This window comes from Crocodylus siamensis, chromosome 5 (assembly GCF_052110815.1).
Source record: "Crocodylus siamensis isolate JL-2025a chromosome 5, ASM5211081v1, whole genome shotgun sequence".
NCBI lineage: Eukaryota > Metazoa > Chordata > Crocodylia > Crocodylidae > Crocodylus > Crocodylus siamensis.
This window is the reverse complement of record NC_143399.1, coordinates 17,830,618-17,843,376: the sequence shown is the minus strand read 5'-3', so window position 1 is coordinate 17,843,376 and position 12,759 is coordinate 17,830,618. Positions and strand designations below refer to the sequence as shown.

General features: G+C 37.7%; 1 protein-coding gene across 2 annotated transcripts in view; it reads right to left on the bottom strand.

Annotated features, from left to right (window-relative positions):
• The window catches only part of MIER1 (MIER1 transcriptional regulator), a 51,287-nt gene that overhangs the window by 15,126 nt on the left and 23,402 nt on the right, over positions 1-12,759 (bottom strand). For both annotated transcript variants that reach the window (XM_090048479.1, XM_090048478.1), the window contains exons 5-9: positions 10,919-11,051; positions 8,347-8,411; positions 5,957-6,029; positions 1,127-1,278; positions 11-92 (exon numbers count right to left, since the gene is read on the bottom strand). In XM_090048479.1, the coding sequence (XP_089904605.1) occupies positions 11-92; positions 1,127-1,278; positions 5,957-6,029; positions 8,347-8,411; positions 10,919-11,051 (505 nt within the window). The remainder of the gene's footprint in view (positions 1-10; positions 93-1,126; positions 1,279-5,956; positions 6,030-8,346; positions 8,412-10,918; positions 11,052-12,759) is intronic.

Here is a 12,759-nt window from a genome sequence, read left to right as displayed (position 1 = left end):
GTATGCTTACCTCTGGCTGCTTTTACATTAAATCGTAATCTGCGCAATGATTCTTCTGTATCAAAATTGCACTTAACCAACTCATACAATGCCTGGAAAGGTAAAATAAATAAATAAATACGCGCGTGCACACACACACACACGCACACTCTTAATACTTGACTTCACACCTTACTGAATTTGCTCTCTCAGAATAAGTCTAATTACTCCAAGAGTCAAATAGAAAGAAACATTTAAGGTTTTTTTTAGGCTTTAAGGTTTTCAAACAGATTATATTTATTTGCTTTTTAAAAAAATTAAAAAGCACATCTCCCTCTAATTATACATCATACAGTAGACTTACAAATGAAGGCACACCTATTTCTTAGCACAAATTTTTCTACATAATTTCATGTTTTAAAATATTGTACTCTAGTGCTGTACTCTTGTTTCCCCCCCCCCCACAAACCTGGCTCATATTTTTCTATGAATATAGAGACAAATTTTTATGACTGACCCTTAAGCAACAGATGTCTGGGAAGACGCATAAGCTTGAGCCTGTTCTATGGGGATGCAGAGATGACGAATTCTAATATCCCAGTGAATGTTCATGTATGGCTAATTATAAAGATGACTAAATGTTATGATACCATATATTCTTAGACTTAAATAATTTGCAAGACTAATAATGTTCCCGTGCTTCAACATATACAGGCACATTACTTCATGATCAAATCTTGCAACATAATGCAACAGATCATTTTAAAGCCTGAATATGCACATTAATGTTTTGGTTCTTAAAGATTTTCCTTCAGTGCAGAAAAAAATCAATTTGTTTAATGGGAATAAAAGACAACAAGCTATTCCAAAATCAGATTCTGAGAAAGTATAAATAAATGGGAGAGTTACAATATAACTTGTACAAGAGGCATGTCTGATTCTTCTTCTGTGCTTCTTCAGACCTAATGAAGAATGCCTGGCATTCAAAAACTTGTCTAACTTTATCCCAACCATGCAGTTTGTCCAATAAGAGATATCCCAAAATAAATCCTTGCCTCTTGAATAATTCTTGGACCATCACAGTAACATTACTCCAACACTACCAATATAACTTTTAAGATATACTATTCCAGCAATGCTTATGTACCTGCTCATTGTCTTTAATATGTGATCCTTCAGGAATTGCATCTAGTCCTTTCTCATCACCTGTACGCCTGGAGGCTTCATTGAGGAATTCAATCACTTTATCTTCTGATAAATGATCAGGATTCCACAGAAGCTGGTCATCATTTTCATACACTAAGGGAAATCATAAAATACTTAAACAAAAAGTCCGACTTATACTCAGTCCTAAAAATGGATACAAAAGTTTGAAACACCGACATTGCTAGCTAAGAAGTTTGTAAAACAGCTGAAATTATGGACACGTGACAAGTGGAACAATCTGATTGACCAGCGTTATGTACATTATGTTCATTTAAAACATCTGCTATTATCAATGCCATAGCTGAAAAACCAAAAACAATCTCCTTCACCATCTGTCCTTGAAACTATGAAATAGCAGTTTCCAACTGCCAATCTCTCTTTCCAGACTGCCTTAATCTAAACACCATAAAAGAGTAGTTATTTCTCAACAAACAGCTCAAGAGCTTTCAGGGCCATTACAGACTGAGATTAGTAGTTAAAGTACAGGTACTAAGTCTCTGACATTGAGGGTGCGTCTACATGTGCTGATTTAAGGCGCATTAGCCATTTTAAAGGCACATTAAGGGTATGGGTCTACACATGTGTACCCTTAATGACCCTTAGAAATGGCAATTTTAGGTTACTCATGCCTAAATTTGATACCTGCTAAAGGAGGTATCAAATTTAGGTACCAATGGCTAAAGCGCCTTAACACACATGTAGATGCGCTAAGTCATATTAATGTTGCGTATGTCAACTGACTTGGGACTAACTTTAGTCCCAAGTCGGTCCGCACACTGCGTTAATGCATCTTAGCGTGTGTACGTGTAGACACATGCCTAAGTTGCCATAATCAGAGGCGACTGGTAGGGGGGATGGAGGGGGCACATGCCCCCCCTTGACATGGCTGCCGCTGCCAGTGACTGCAGGTGCTCCCCCAGGCTCAGGAGGCACCAGTCACCCATGACCATAACACACATTAGACAAATGCACATTATGTGTAAGCGTGCGTAAAAGCATGTGTAGACATGCCCTGAAACATTATCAGAAACTTTGTCCAACACCACCCCCTTCCTTGGTAAAAATCACCAAGATGGAATGAACCAACAGTACCAAATACGCTGGTTTCTCTGGTCAAGTTTTAGTTCTTGGTGATAACAAAACATAGTTGAGGAACATGGATAAATTAAAACCAATGTCTCTCAACTGTTGAATACAGAACACAAAATGGTGCTGATGCTCACACAAAGCCTAGCAAAATTCTTTCCTTCCTTCCTCTTAAGGCCCAGAGATTCAGGATAGGAAACTGCTCACCAATCCTCACAGGGGGAAGCAATCAGCTTCTCACTGAACGAGAGGCGATATCTTTAGGGTATGATAGCACATAGCAAAGAATAGCTCTAACACCACTAAGACGGAAGGACTTCACGTCTAAGAGTCAACATGCCCCTGTCTAGAAGATACTGATGATTCAAACCGTATCATGTAGTCCTATTTTTCACTGGTCAAAAGAGTGTATCCCTTTTCAGGAATAAGGCCATAGTTGGTGTGAAGCACACTCGTACATGTACAACATACAAAAGCTACAAGTCCTACACTCACTACCAAACCTACTCCTCCTGAACTTCAAAGGGTTGTCTTAACTGTGTAAACAACATTCTAAAAATGACATGGCACAGTCTCATGTTGGTCCTTCAACTGATTTCCACATAAGAGCTTTTCAGTTTACAGGTAGCAAGATGGTTTTCCTACTAACAGTCCTGCAAACTCAGTCCTGCAAGTTTTATATCAAGCATGAGCGACTGGTGCCTCCTGGCTCAGGGGGGCACCAGCGGCTGATCACCAACCGGGGGAGGGGGGGGCAGCAGCCAGTCGCCAATCGCTGACCCCAAAAGTATCGGCGACAAACCGGAAGTGCCCCTGGTGCATGTGCCCCCTTCCCCATGCCTTCCCATGTGTCACCTATGATGTCAAGCAGAGTTATTTCCTGCTGAATCATCGTCACTAATAAAGATTTTGTCACTAAAACTTTATTACAAATCCTGTTGGTACCTGAACCAGGATAGAGTTTAATTTCATAAAGACAGGCTCTGTATGGCTAACAAAATAAACCAAAATTTAAAGAAGTAAAGTACCAGATATTATTCAACACAAAGACTCACAGTTCAATTTTTTACAGCATTTTATAGCTGATAAAACCCACAGTAAAACTTTTGAGAGCTAAAAGTAACATGCTTTTGACTGTCTTCAGCTGCAGAACTCTTTAGCAAGCTCAAGTGGGATTTTTCAGAACAACATCCAACATCCAAGACTCTTTGCTCTTACCTTCTGTCAATAACAGACTAAATTAAGTCCCACTACTGTGTCTTGTGGATAGAGAAGACTAATACCCCAAAGAAACAGCAGTTAAACTAAAAAGAGAACAAAATCTATTATACATAATATTTCTTATATTTGTATTTGGCATTTAGTTTCTGCCATTCAGTGTGCTGGAAACAGATGACTAACAATATTATACCACCAATGGAAGAGACTGAAATCTGAGTCTGAGTCTTTTTCATGCCATCCAATGTCACAGACAACAAACCAGGTTTTGCAATTCCTGTCCACCTTAGGTAATTGTAACACTCACATGCGTAACCCAGACAGGGGGATCCACAAAGAAAACCTATTCTCAAAATGGTGTTCTCAGAACTGTGTTTGCTACTACATTTTTGCAAAACTTAAGTCATTAAATGACCATGCTCACATGAATTTTCCAGGTTTACAACAATGCAATTCTGCTTTTAAAATGCAGGTTTACATATAGGCAGTAAAAGAACTCTAAGATATAAAACTTCCTGAAGAGCAAGATTTCCTCATTAGCAAAACCAGAAAGCTACGTTTCCACACTTTCAGTCAACATTATTCACTCTGCTTCCATTACTAGACCAATTTGAGACCCATCCATAAAGATTTCATTGAAAAATGGAATACATTGGGAATGAAGCAGTACAAGTTATACTACAGTCCTATAATAATTTAATGAAAATTTAACTTTGTCCTTCCCAGCAGCAGTTGGTTCCAATGACGCAGGTTCTCGATTTTAAAACAAGTGACTGGATGCAAGTTCATGGAAAATTATTTTTGTAGACTTATAAAGAAAGAAAATAGCTATATATTTTTATTACAGCAGGCCCCGAGTCATTTACAACAGAGTAAACACCAGTAAAAACAGGTGAATCATCAGTAGATTACCAGTAAAACTTCCTGAATCTTAGGTAAACGCACAGTTCAAACTATATTAAAATCCAGATTTTTCTAGAACTTCAGACAAATACTTCAGAATTTTCTAAGCTTAATCTCTGCTTAATATTTCTTTAAAACTTGAACAGAAAGACAGTTCTGCCATTTCAGGAAGTCACAAGAGAAAAAACTTAATAGAAGCAACCACTTCGTTTTCAATGATTTTTTTCTAGCTAAGGTCATAAAAGTAAATTAAATTCAAGATGTATCTGTACATACAACTGCTCTGGATTCTGAAGCAGGGCTATAAAGCCACTCCATGCTTTACACCACCTGTGTTAATGTGTATATACTAAGGTCTGCAGGAAGCACAGAAAGGAATTTGGTGGTGAAAGGCAAGCGTGCGGGAATAGACAGGTACCTACCAATCTGTGTATATACTCAAATTAAAACCAGGATTGTATGGAAAGCTAGAGGCACAGGTTTTCCAAATAAATGAAAAAACTTCCAATGTATTTTAAGTCTATGTGAAGGTACATAGAGCTTTCCCTGTAACTGCAGTTTCAGTTTCCATATCTTGAGAGTCTCAAATCCCTTATCATGCTCTTTCAGTTACAAGACCCCAGAGTAGCTTCAGCTGTCCAGGAGTCATCTTGGTGACTATATTTCATGGAAACATATGCTACACTAGGTTGTGCACCACTGAACGTGAAGCCATTACCAAGTTCCAGGTTGCTGTTACCCCTCTATTTTCCCAGAGTCCTGGCTAAGTTTGAGCTCTGTGTTTTTGTGGCAACTCATATGAACCCTAGGCTAGTTACATGAGCTGCATTCACACCTTAAGATTAGAGTGTAGGCAACAAATTTACCTTTTGCGCTCCTCATGGGTAAGCACCTGGGATACATGAATGTTCTGCAGAATTTATAAAGTCTCTTGAAGTAAGAGCTCTGTTCTGGTAGGCACAGAGGCTGCAAAGGCACAATTCCTTATTCCTTTGCAATAAGGAAATGGTACAAAAGGTCCCAATGTTGACCTTACAAGGTCTGGCTGAGGCACAGCCTTTGGTGGTATATCATCAGAGTTCTGGAGTATATCTTTTTTTTTTTAAACAAAAGAGACAAGAAGATATCTTTTAAAAATATCGAGAAGGCTAAGGTTGAATAGGTTATGCCTGCAAATCAGGAACTGGTAAGTCAAGGTAAGTCAACCGTATCACTGCCCCTTAGCACTTATTTGATATTAAGTATCAAATATATTTTACCATATTATTTTACTATTTAATCCTAATACAGCAACACATATTACTTCTAAAGTATATTCTGGATAAAGGAATAAAATCCATGTTCTATAGTTATGTAATTAACAAAATAAAATATGGATATTTCCTGTACTGTATGATACACAGTTTCAAAACACAGGCGCATCTGCCTGAAGGAACTGCCTTATGTGCAAATCATGTGACATTAGTTACTAAACAGTTCTCAGTCTTTTTCTAAGATGAACTGTTTCAAGTCTTTAATATAGAAAATTCCACAAATCAGTAATTTTCACAGCATCAACTCTCACCTTTCTCATTCTCTCTGTATTTACAGATACCAATTGGAATTTCAGCTTGAAACATAGAGCCCACCATGATTTCCTGTTATGAAAAACACAAATACAAATACAGGTCACATAACAGCTTCTTTAAAAGAGTGTAAGAGTGATAGCATACTTTACTAAGTAAAGTGACAATCTTAGATTTGCAGAAAATGATTGACAGACATGTGACTGCTCTGTGATACTTTACAGAGAGTAATTCGATATTGCAATTGTGATGCATGCTTTGTGTTTAATAGCAGATTGTCAGAAAACACATGCAGGAAGTAAACTAATAGTTCAAGATAAGCTGCATCCTAGTAAACACTACAGGGTGGTTAAGAGAATGCTCACAGCATAAAATGTGACTATTCTACCTCTAGGTTATAGCCAAGTAACTAAGCTTGTTTTGCTTATACCAGGGGCAAGCAGATCAGGAAGACTACGAATAACTGAGATGCATAAGATGTCCAGAGGTCACTGCAATTATTGCTCAGAAAGACAGACACCAGAGGGGATTCTTATAAGACACTACATTTGTCTGGGTCACAATCACGGGCCTTAAGGAAGGTAAACACATACAGACCACATTAAAACCCTTTTCCCTCTATGCTATGCTTTATTCCTACTATTAAGATTTAACAGTATCTTGGTCACAGAGTCCACAGCTGATCACCAAATATCAAAGGAAAAACCAAATACAGTTGAAACTGGCATAAGAACAGCTGACCTGCAGGATACTATAGCCCAGAGCCTGATTTAAGAGTGGTAGAACCATGTGATTCCACCTTGGAAAAAGTGGAAGAACGGTGGCCTGAAGAATATGCTCAGAGACCTGAGAGGAGACAAAGGTGCTGTTAAATCCAAAACCAAGAGAGACCACTGAGAAATGCAATAGTTATTCTCATGTCGTATGTACATTCAATGTGGGGCACTCAGACTGGGTGATATGAAGGAGGAGGTTGAGGGAAAAGCACCTCACCAGTCAGTGGGAGACCAGCAGGGGATACTGCATCTTATGAACAGCAGAAATTAAAATGATCTCCACAAGACCCTGATATTACAAATATTAGAGGATATCACACCACAGATATTTTGTAGCTTTTTCATAACTTGATGAATCCAAGATCCCTAACACCTTGAATCCTGGATACTAAGCACTTTGTTCCTGCCTTCTACTCCACTACTAATTGCCAAGTTAAAGGCCGTCTTTTTAAAGAAGAAAAGAATCCACCTCAGTTAATTTCTCCCTCTCCTCTTTCAAATTGGCTGGAGAGAAGTAGGGATAATTCTGGTAATGTTTCCTCTAATTTTGTGCCTGCCACATTAGTCCACCCTGGCTTGTCAGACACCATACTCAGTACAATTAGCACTTTGCTGGCTGACAAGATGAATGAACACCAATTCTTGTATGCAGATATCCATATACAGTAATGGGATTGATGAAATCATGTTATGTTCTTCAAAACTGTTTCTTTGTGCCTTTAGAAGAATCATTTGAAACTCTAAAAAAAAATTAACAAAAAAAATTGGGCAATTCTGCAATTAAGCAAGTTCTCATCCAAATTTGGAAAGCGTACATAAGATTTTAAAGAATTCAATACAAAAAACCTTTTCAGGAAGCTAAAAACAAGTTATTAACAAAGCTTTTTCCTGTCTTTAATTACCTCCCTATTTATAGAAAACTCCTATGCTGGAACAGGTTACAATAATCTCACCTACTCAACACTTATACGACCAGAACACCACTCCACTCTAACTTCCAAACAGTTTCTAGATGAACGTTGTCTTCCAAACGTATTCTATGCTGCCAAAAAACATTTAAAGGACGAGAGAGAATAAAGTTGCCCATGAGTCAGATAAAGGTACAGACTAAGTGTGTTGAACAATTTATTTCCGGAATGGCCTAGCCAGGGAAGTCAGGATGGGGGAAATCTGGAAAACAAAACAAACAAACAAACAAAAAGAAGCTGTTTTCAAAGCAAAGTGGTGTTGCCTTTAAATGGAGTGAGAAGCTCCAGATCACCAGGCCAACTGGAAGGCACAAGACCTTTATAAGATAATGAAGAGATAGCAAAGCCTTTTGCTTGGTTACTAGTAGATAACCTCAGGGAAAATGGTTATGAAATGATTTGTTAAACACAAGCTAAAAATAACTAAAATGCTGGCTTGTCAAGTTAGGTCTGTTTCATCTTCTGGAGACACATAAAATAAACTGACTTTTTTTCTTGGGAGGAACTAACATCACTGAATACTTATTTCCTGTCCCCTTCCACTGAAAGAATACGTACTTGTCCTAAACAGTTCACAAGATGCTCGCTTTCTGAAAATACTATTTGACATAACACAGAGTGAATTCCAAGAACTTAAATATTTACCTTTTTCCAGTCTTCTGAGGGAATATAATCTTCATCTTCTTCAGATTCCTCTTCTATTTCACTGTCTACAAAAAAAAAAAAATCAGATATTTGCATGAATCATGTTCTAAGCTACACTTTAGTCCATTAAAATATGACTTGGACACAGACAATTCAAGGCAAACTCAAACTGACTATTGGACTCATGAGCTGGGATGTCTCGTGAGTGGTGGTTTCTTAACTAACCACCACTGTCTTGATAAAGGGATGGTTGGAACCCCCTTCCTAAAGAGCAACACAGTATATTAACAGAATTTCACTCACCTTAGAACAGAAGAGCAACACCTACATTTCAAAGCCACCTTGTGGGTAAGGTAACATCACTCTAAATTACAGTTTAAAAGTCACTATTAAATATTTCAGCGCTCACTGCCTTAGAGGAAACGTCTAGCTAATGTTCTTATCCCCGTTTAAATATTTTTTAAAAGGAAAGATATGAAGTTGGATATAGGTTTTTAAGATACAAATAAGTGAAAATTGTATTGTCAATTTTTAACCTAAACGTAAGCTTTTATTTTCCTATTCAACAATTACAGCACAAGTTGGCTTATCCCAACTTAACAGGAGCAGCTGCAGAATCTAATGATGGCACTGGCATCCAGATGTTCCATATTTTAACACAGCTGGCACAATACAAATAAACAGTGAAAATAAGAACTATAGCTAATACGAGACACATGGGTTATACAAACATATAGAGACTGATTGTTTAGGTTGCAAGTTCTTAAAAGCAGGGATTGTTCTGCTTTCTATTTAAACAGCACATGTCCATACCTGGGATCCTAGATACTACCAAAATACAGGAAAGAAATCCGAAAGATAAATAACTGTGAGATGGCAACTAACATAGATGTTAATAACTAATTTTAATTAAGTAAATCAAGTACATAGCTGTTTAAGCAACCTTAACTGCAATTTAGTATTCTGGAATACATTTTACTTCATTTTGATAGAAAAAATTATTGCTCCGTTGAATATTTGTTGGCTAAACAATCTGGCTGACAGTATGATATGCTTTACATTAGTTGACTCCACGTTTGAGACAAGTTTAAGTGGGACTGTGATAGTAGTGAGTCTAAAAGCAGAGTTACATCATACTAGATTAGTAGCTGCAAATGGCTGCACATGTGAACGTTAGCCACAGCTTAAGAAATGGAGAGATGACTGGATGGGGGGTGGCAAAGGAAACAGTAGCATTATGAGCTACAGCATCAAGTTAGATCCAGTTAAGACTAAAAGTCCCTCTCTGTGTTAGTATCTCTACCTTAAGTTATTATAGCATGAAATAATTTGTTAAGAAAATAATCTGTTTGTGTTTCACTTTATTTTTCCATTGTGTAGAGCAGCCAATGAAAAACCGTTCATTTTATTTTGCTTCTAAGCAGAATCATTTTCATTCACAACTATTAAGTATTCTCAAACATTTTCATGACACAGACCACTATGTACTTGGCCTCCGTGATGCAACTATAGCGACTGCTTAATTTCGGAATGTATAAAATAATACTTATGTATTTTATCTGCCTGTTTTGTGTGAATTAAGCAGCTGATAACAGAGGTAAGCCTGTTCAGGAGACCAACAGAAGCTCCAGACAAAAGAGAAATGCAGTGTATGGGCGGGTCTACACAGATGTTTACCATGCAGTAGACTAATTGGTTCTGCAGTAAATGTCTCGGCATCTACACATGTAGGGTTATTACACTGGAGTAAACTAATAAACTCCACAGCAGTGCGCATGCTAGAGGCTAATCCAGCTGGCTGGGGTACAAGGGTGCTTCAGTGTGGAGGCTGCCTGCTGGCTAGCCTGACAGTGAAGCACCCTCATGCCCCAGCCAGCCCTTCCACAGCACCCTGCCAAGTCAGAGCAGCCCCAGATTGTTAGGCTGGTTTCTGTGGCCCCCTGCCACCCAGGGCTGCTCCAACCCGGCTCAATGTGCTGTGGTCAGGGGTGCACGTGTCAGTGTAGCACCTGGGAGCAATAAACTTAGGTGCAAAACTGCTGCAATATACACATGTAGATGCACCCACTATATTACAAATGCAATTAGGGAATGTTTATGTAAAAGAACTATGCTCTTGATCCTGCTGGTTAGTCCAGGCAGGCAGACCACTGAAGTCACTCGGCCCATCTGAATGCTAGGGAGCTTTCACTGGTGCAGGGGAAGCCCATGTGGACTGTCTTGCAGAGTCTCTGCTTTCCGTCAAAAGGTTAAGAAAGTGCTGAATGTATTTCTATTAGCCACAGGTTTTTCTTTTATTTAATTATGTATTTATAAAGAAACTCAGATTTTGCATCAAATTTAATCATTTTTCTTTAAAAAAAACCTGATATAAAAGCCTAACATGCAGAGTCCCTCACTTGTTCAGTATATAGCATAGCATGCCTCTTTTTACAACAACAAAACCCCAATGTTTAGGCAGCTTAAGAAATCAAGACGAACAGTGAGAACAGTTATCTTTTAAGTGTTTATAAGCAGTGATAAATATATGCCAATTGTATTTAGAGGGTGCTTAATACTGGACAGCACATACTTGTATCAAAATATTTACATCGACGTGGACGAATTATCTCTTGTGGATCTTGAGAAGCAACAGATGGTGCTGGGTCATCATTAGAGGACTGTGTCTCATCCTCTTGACCTGATGAATCCTTTATGGTCTCCTCCTTAAATACAACAAGACCAACAGGAGATCAGTTAACCTTTCTACATGATAAAGAATCAACTTTCCTTTTACTTGACTGCATTTATTTTCATAAATAAAACAAAAGAGGGTTGTGCATACATGACAATAAATAAAAAAAAATTCAAATTATATAGATTGGTTGTGCAGAACCACATCCATTGTTTAAATATATTATACAAATTACTGACACAAGGATTTTGAAATTTAATATTTTAAGCAGGTCAGGTTTAATAATAAGGCTTTGATAGGTGAGGTAGGGGCATGAACCAGAGTTAAACATCATGTCTAGTTTTTCCCCTAAGGAAATGCATCGGTTGCCATTGTATTCAGTGGGCATCAACAGCATACTATGCTGCCACGGTTGTCTGAACCAAGTCATCTATTAGAAACAGGTGTTGTTTTGTTGGATTTTTATTTTGTTTTGTGATTTCGGGGGGTGGGGAGGAAGGGGGAGAAGAGATGGAGGGGGAAGAAAGAGAGAGAGAGAGAGAGAGAGAGAGAGAGAGAGAGAGAGAGAGAGAGAGAGAGAGAGAGAGAGAAGGTATTCTGGTATCTTTCATCCAAACAGGGAGGATGGCTAATGTTGGATATATGTATTACAGAATAATTCTGTTTGTCCAAAAGGAGTTCCAAGCGTACAAACCTAATCTTGTATTTATATGTATTTTGAGTTCTTTGAGAGTATATGCATGCCTTAGGGCAAAAATCAATTTCACAGTCCTTGTTCACGATTCTCAAATCCTCATACAGCGATGTGTGTGTCAGTAAACCTGCTCACGAAGACATGGAATGATAAAGACCTTCACCTTTAGCTTTTTTGGGGAGGCGGGGGCAGAGAAGGAGAATTATATTTCATGGAGTAAGCCATAAGTGAGTATGTGCTAAAAATTGGAAATTAAACTAAGTTTTGTTGATATTTTTAAAGTCTTTAAAATATTTCTTCCTGAATTTTGGTTTAGGAAGCATAATAAATCAGATGATAATTTCTAGTCTCTTAGAAAAGTTTTATTTTTAATGTGCAAGGTTGTCATACAAACATGCCTATTCCAGTAAGAATACTTGAACTCCAATATCATTGACTTAAAATAAATGGTAAAAAGATTAGAAGAAAAAAGAACAGATTTTTAACAGAACTGAAATGCCAGGGAGTGATATGAAAATTAAGGAAAATTAGATGAACATGGCTAGATAAATGTTTGGTTTTATGCAGTTTGTAAGCATCACTTAACACAACTTGCTCAGGCTCACGTGTAATAATTCAGTCACATCATGTGTAGCCAATGTGCTTATAGTACACATTTAATACAAACCACATTGTGAACTGAATGTTTTAAAAGCAAATTAGAAATATAACAAAGGTCCAAGTACAACTCAGCAGAATTAATGGTGCTATTAAAACTTTGGTTTTCATTTACTTGTATTTAAATTTGTATCCATATTGCATTACATTTCCCTTCTCCCCCTCTTAGTTTCCCAGAGCTTTTTGCTTGTTCGCTTAAGAACAAATACAATATATGAACCTTCTAAATCTCTTCCTTCCAAGCCATTCAACAAGGGAAGGTTAACAGGCTTTGCAATTTTTGGCAGCGAAGCTTGCAGATAACAAAAACCAACAGCTTCAAATGCATTTAAAAACTATTAATGCACTGACAGTGGTTTCTCCAGATGCATACATATATGTAGGATGC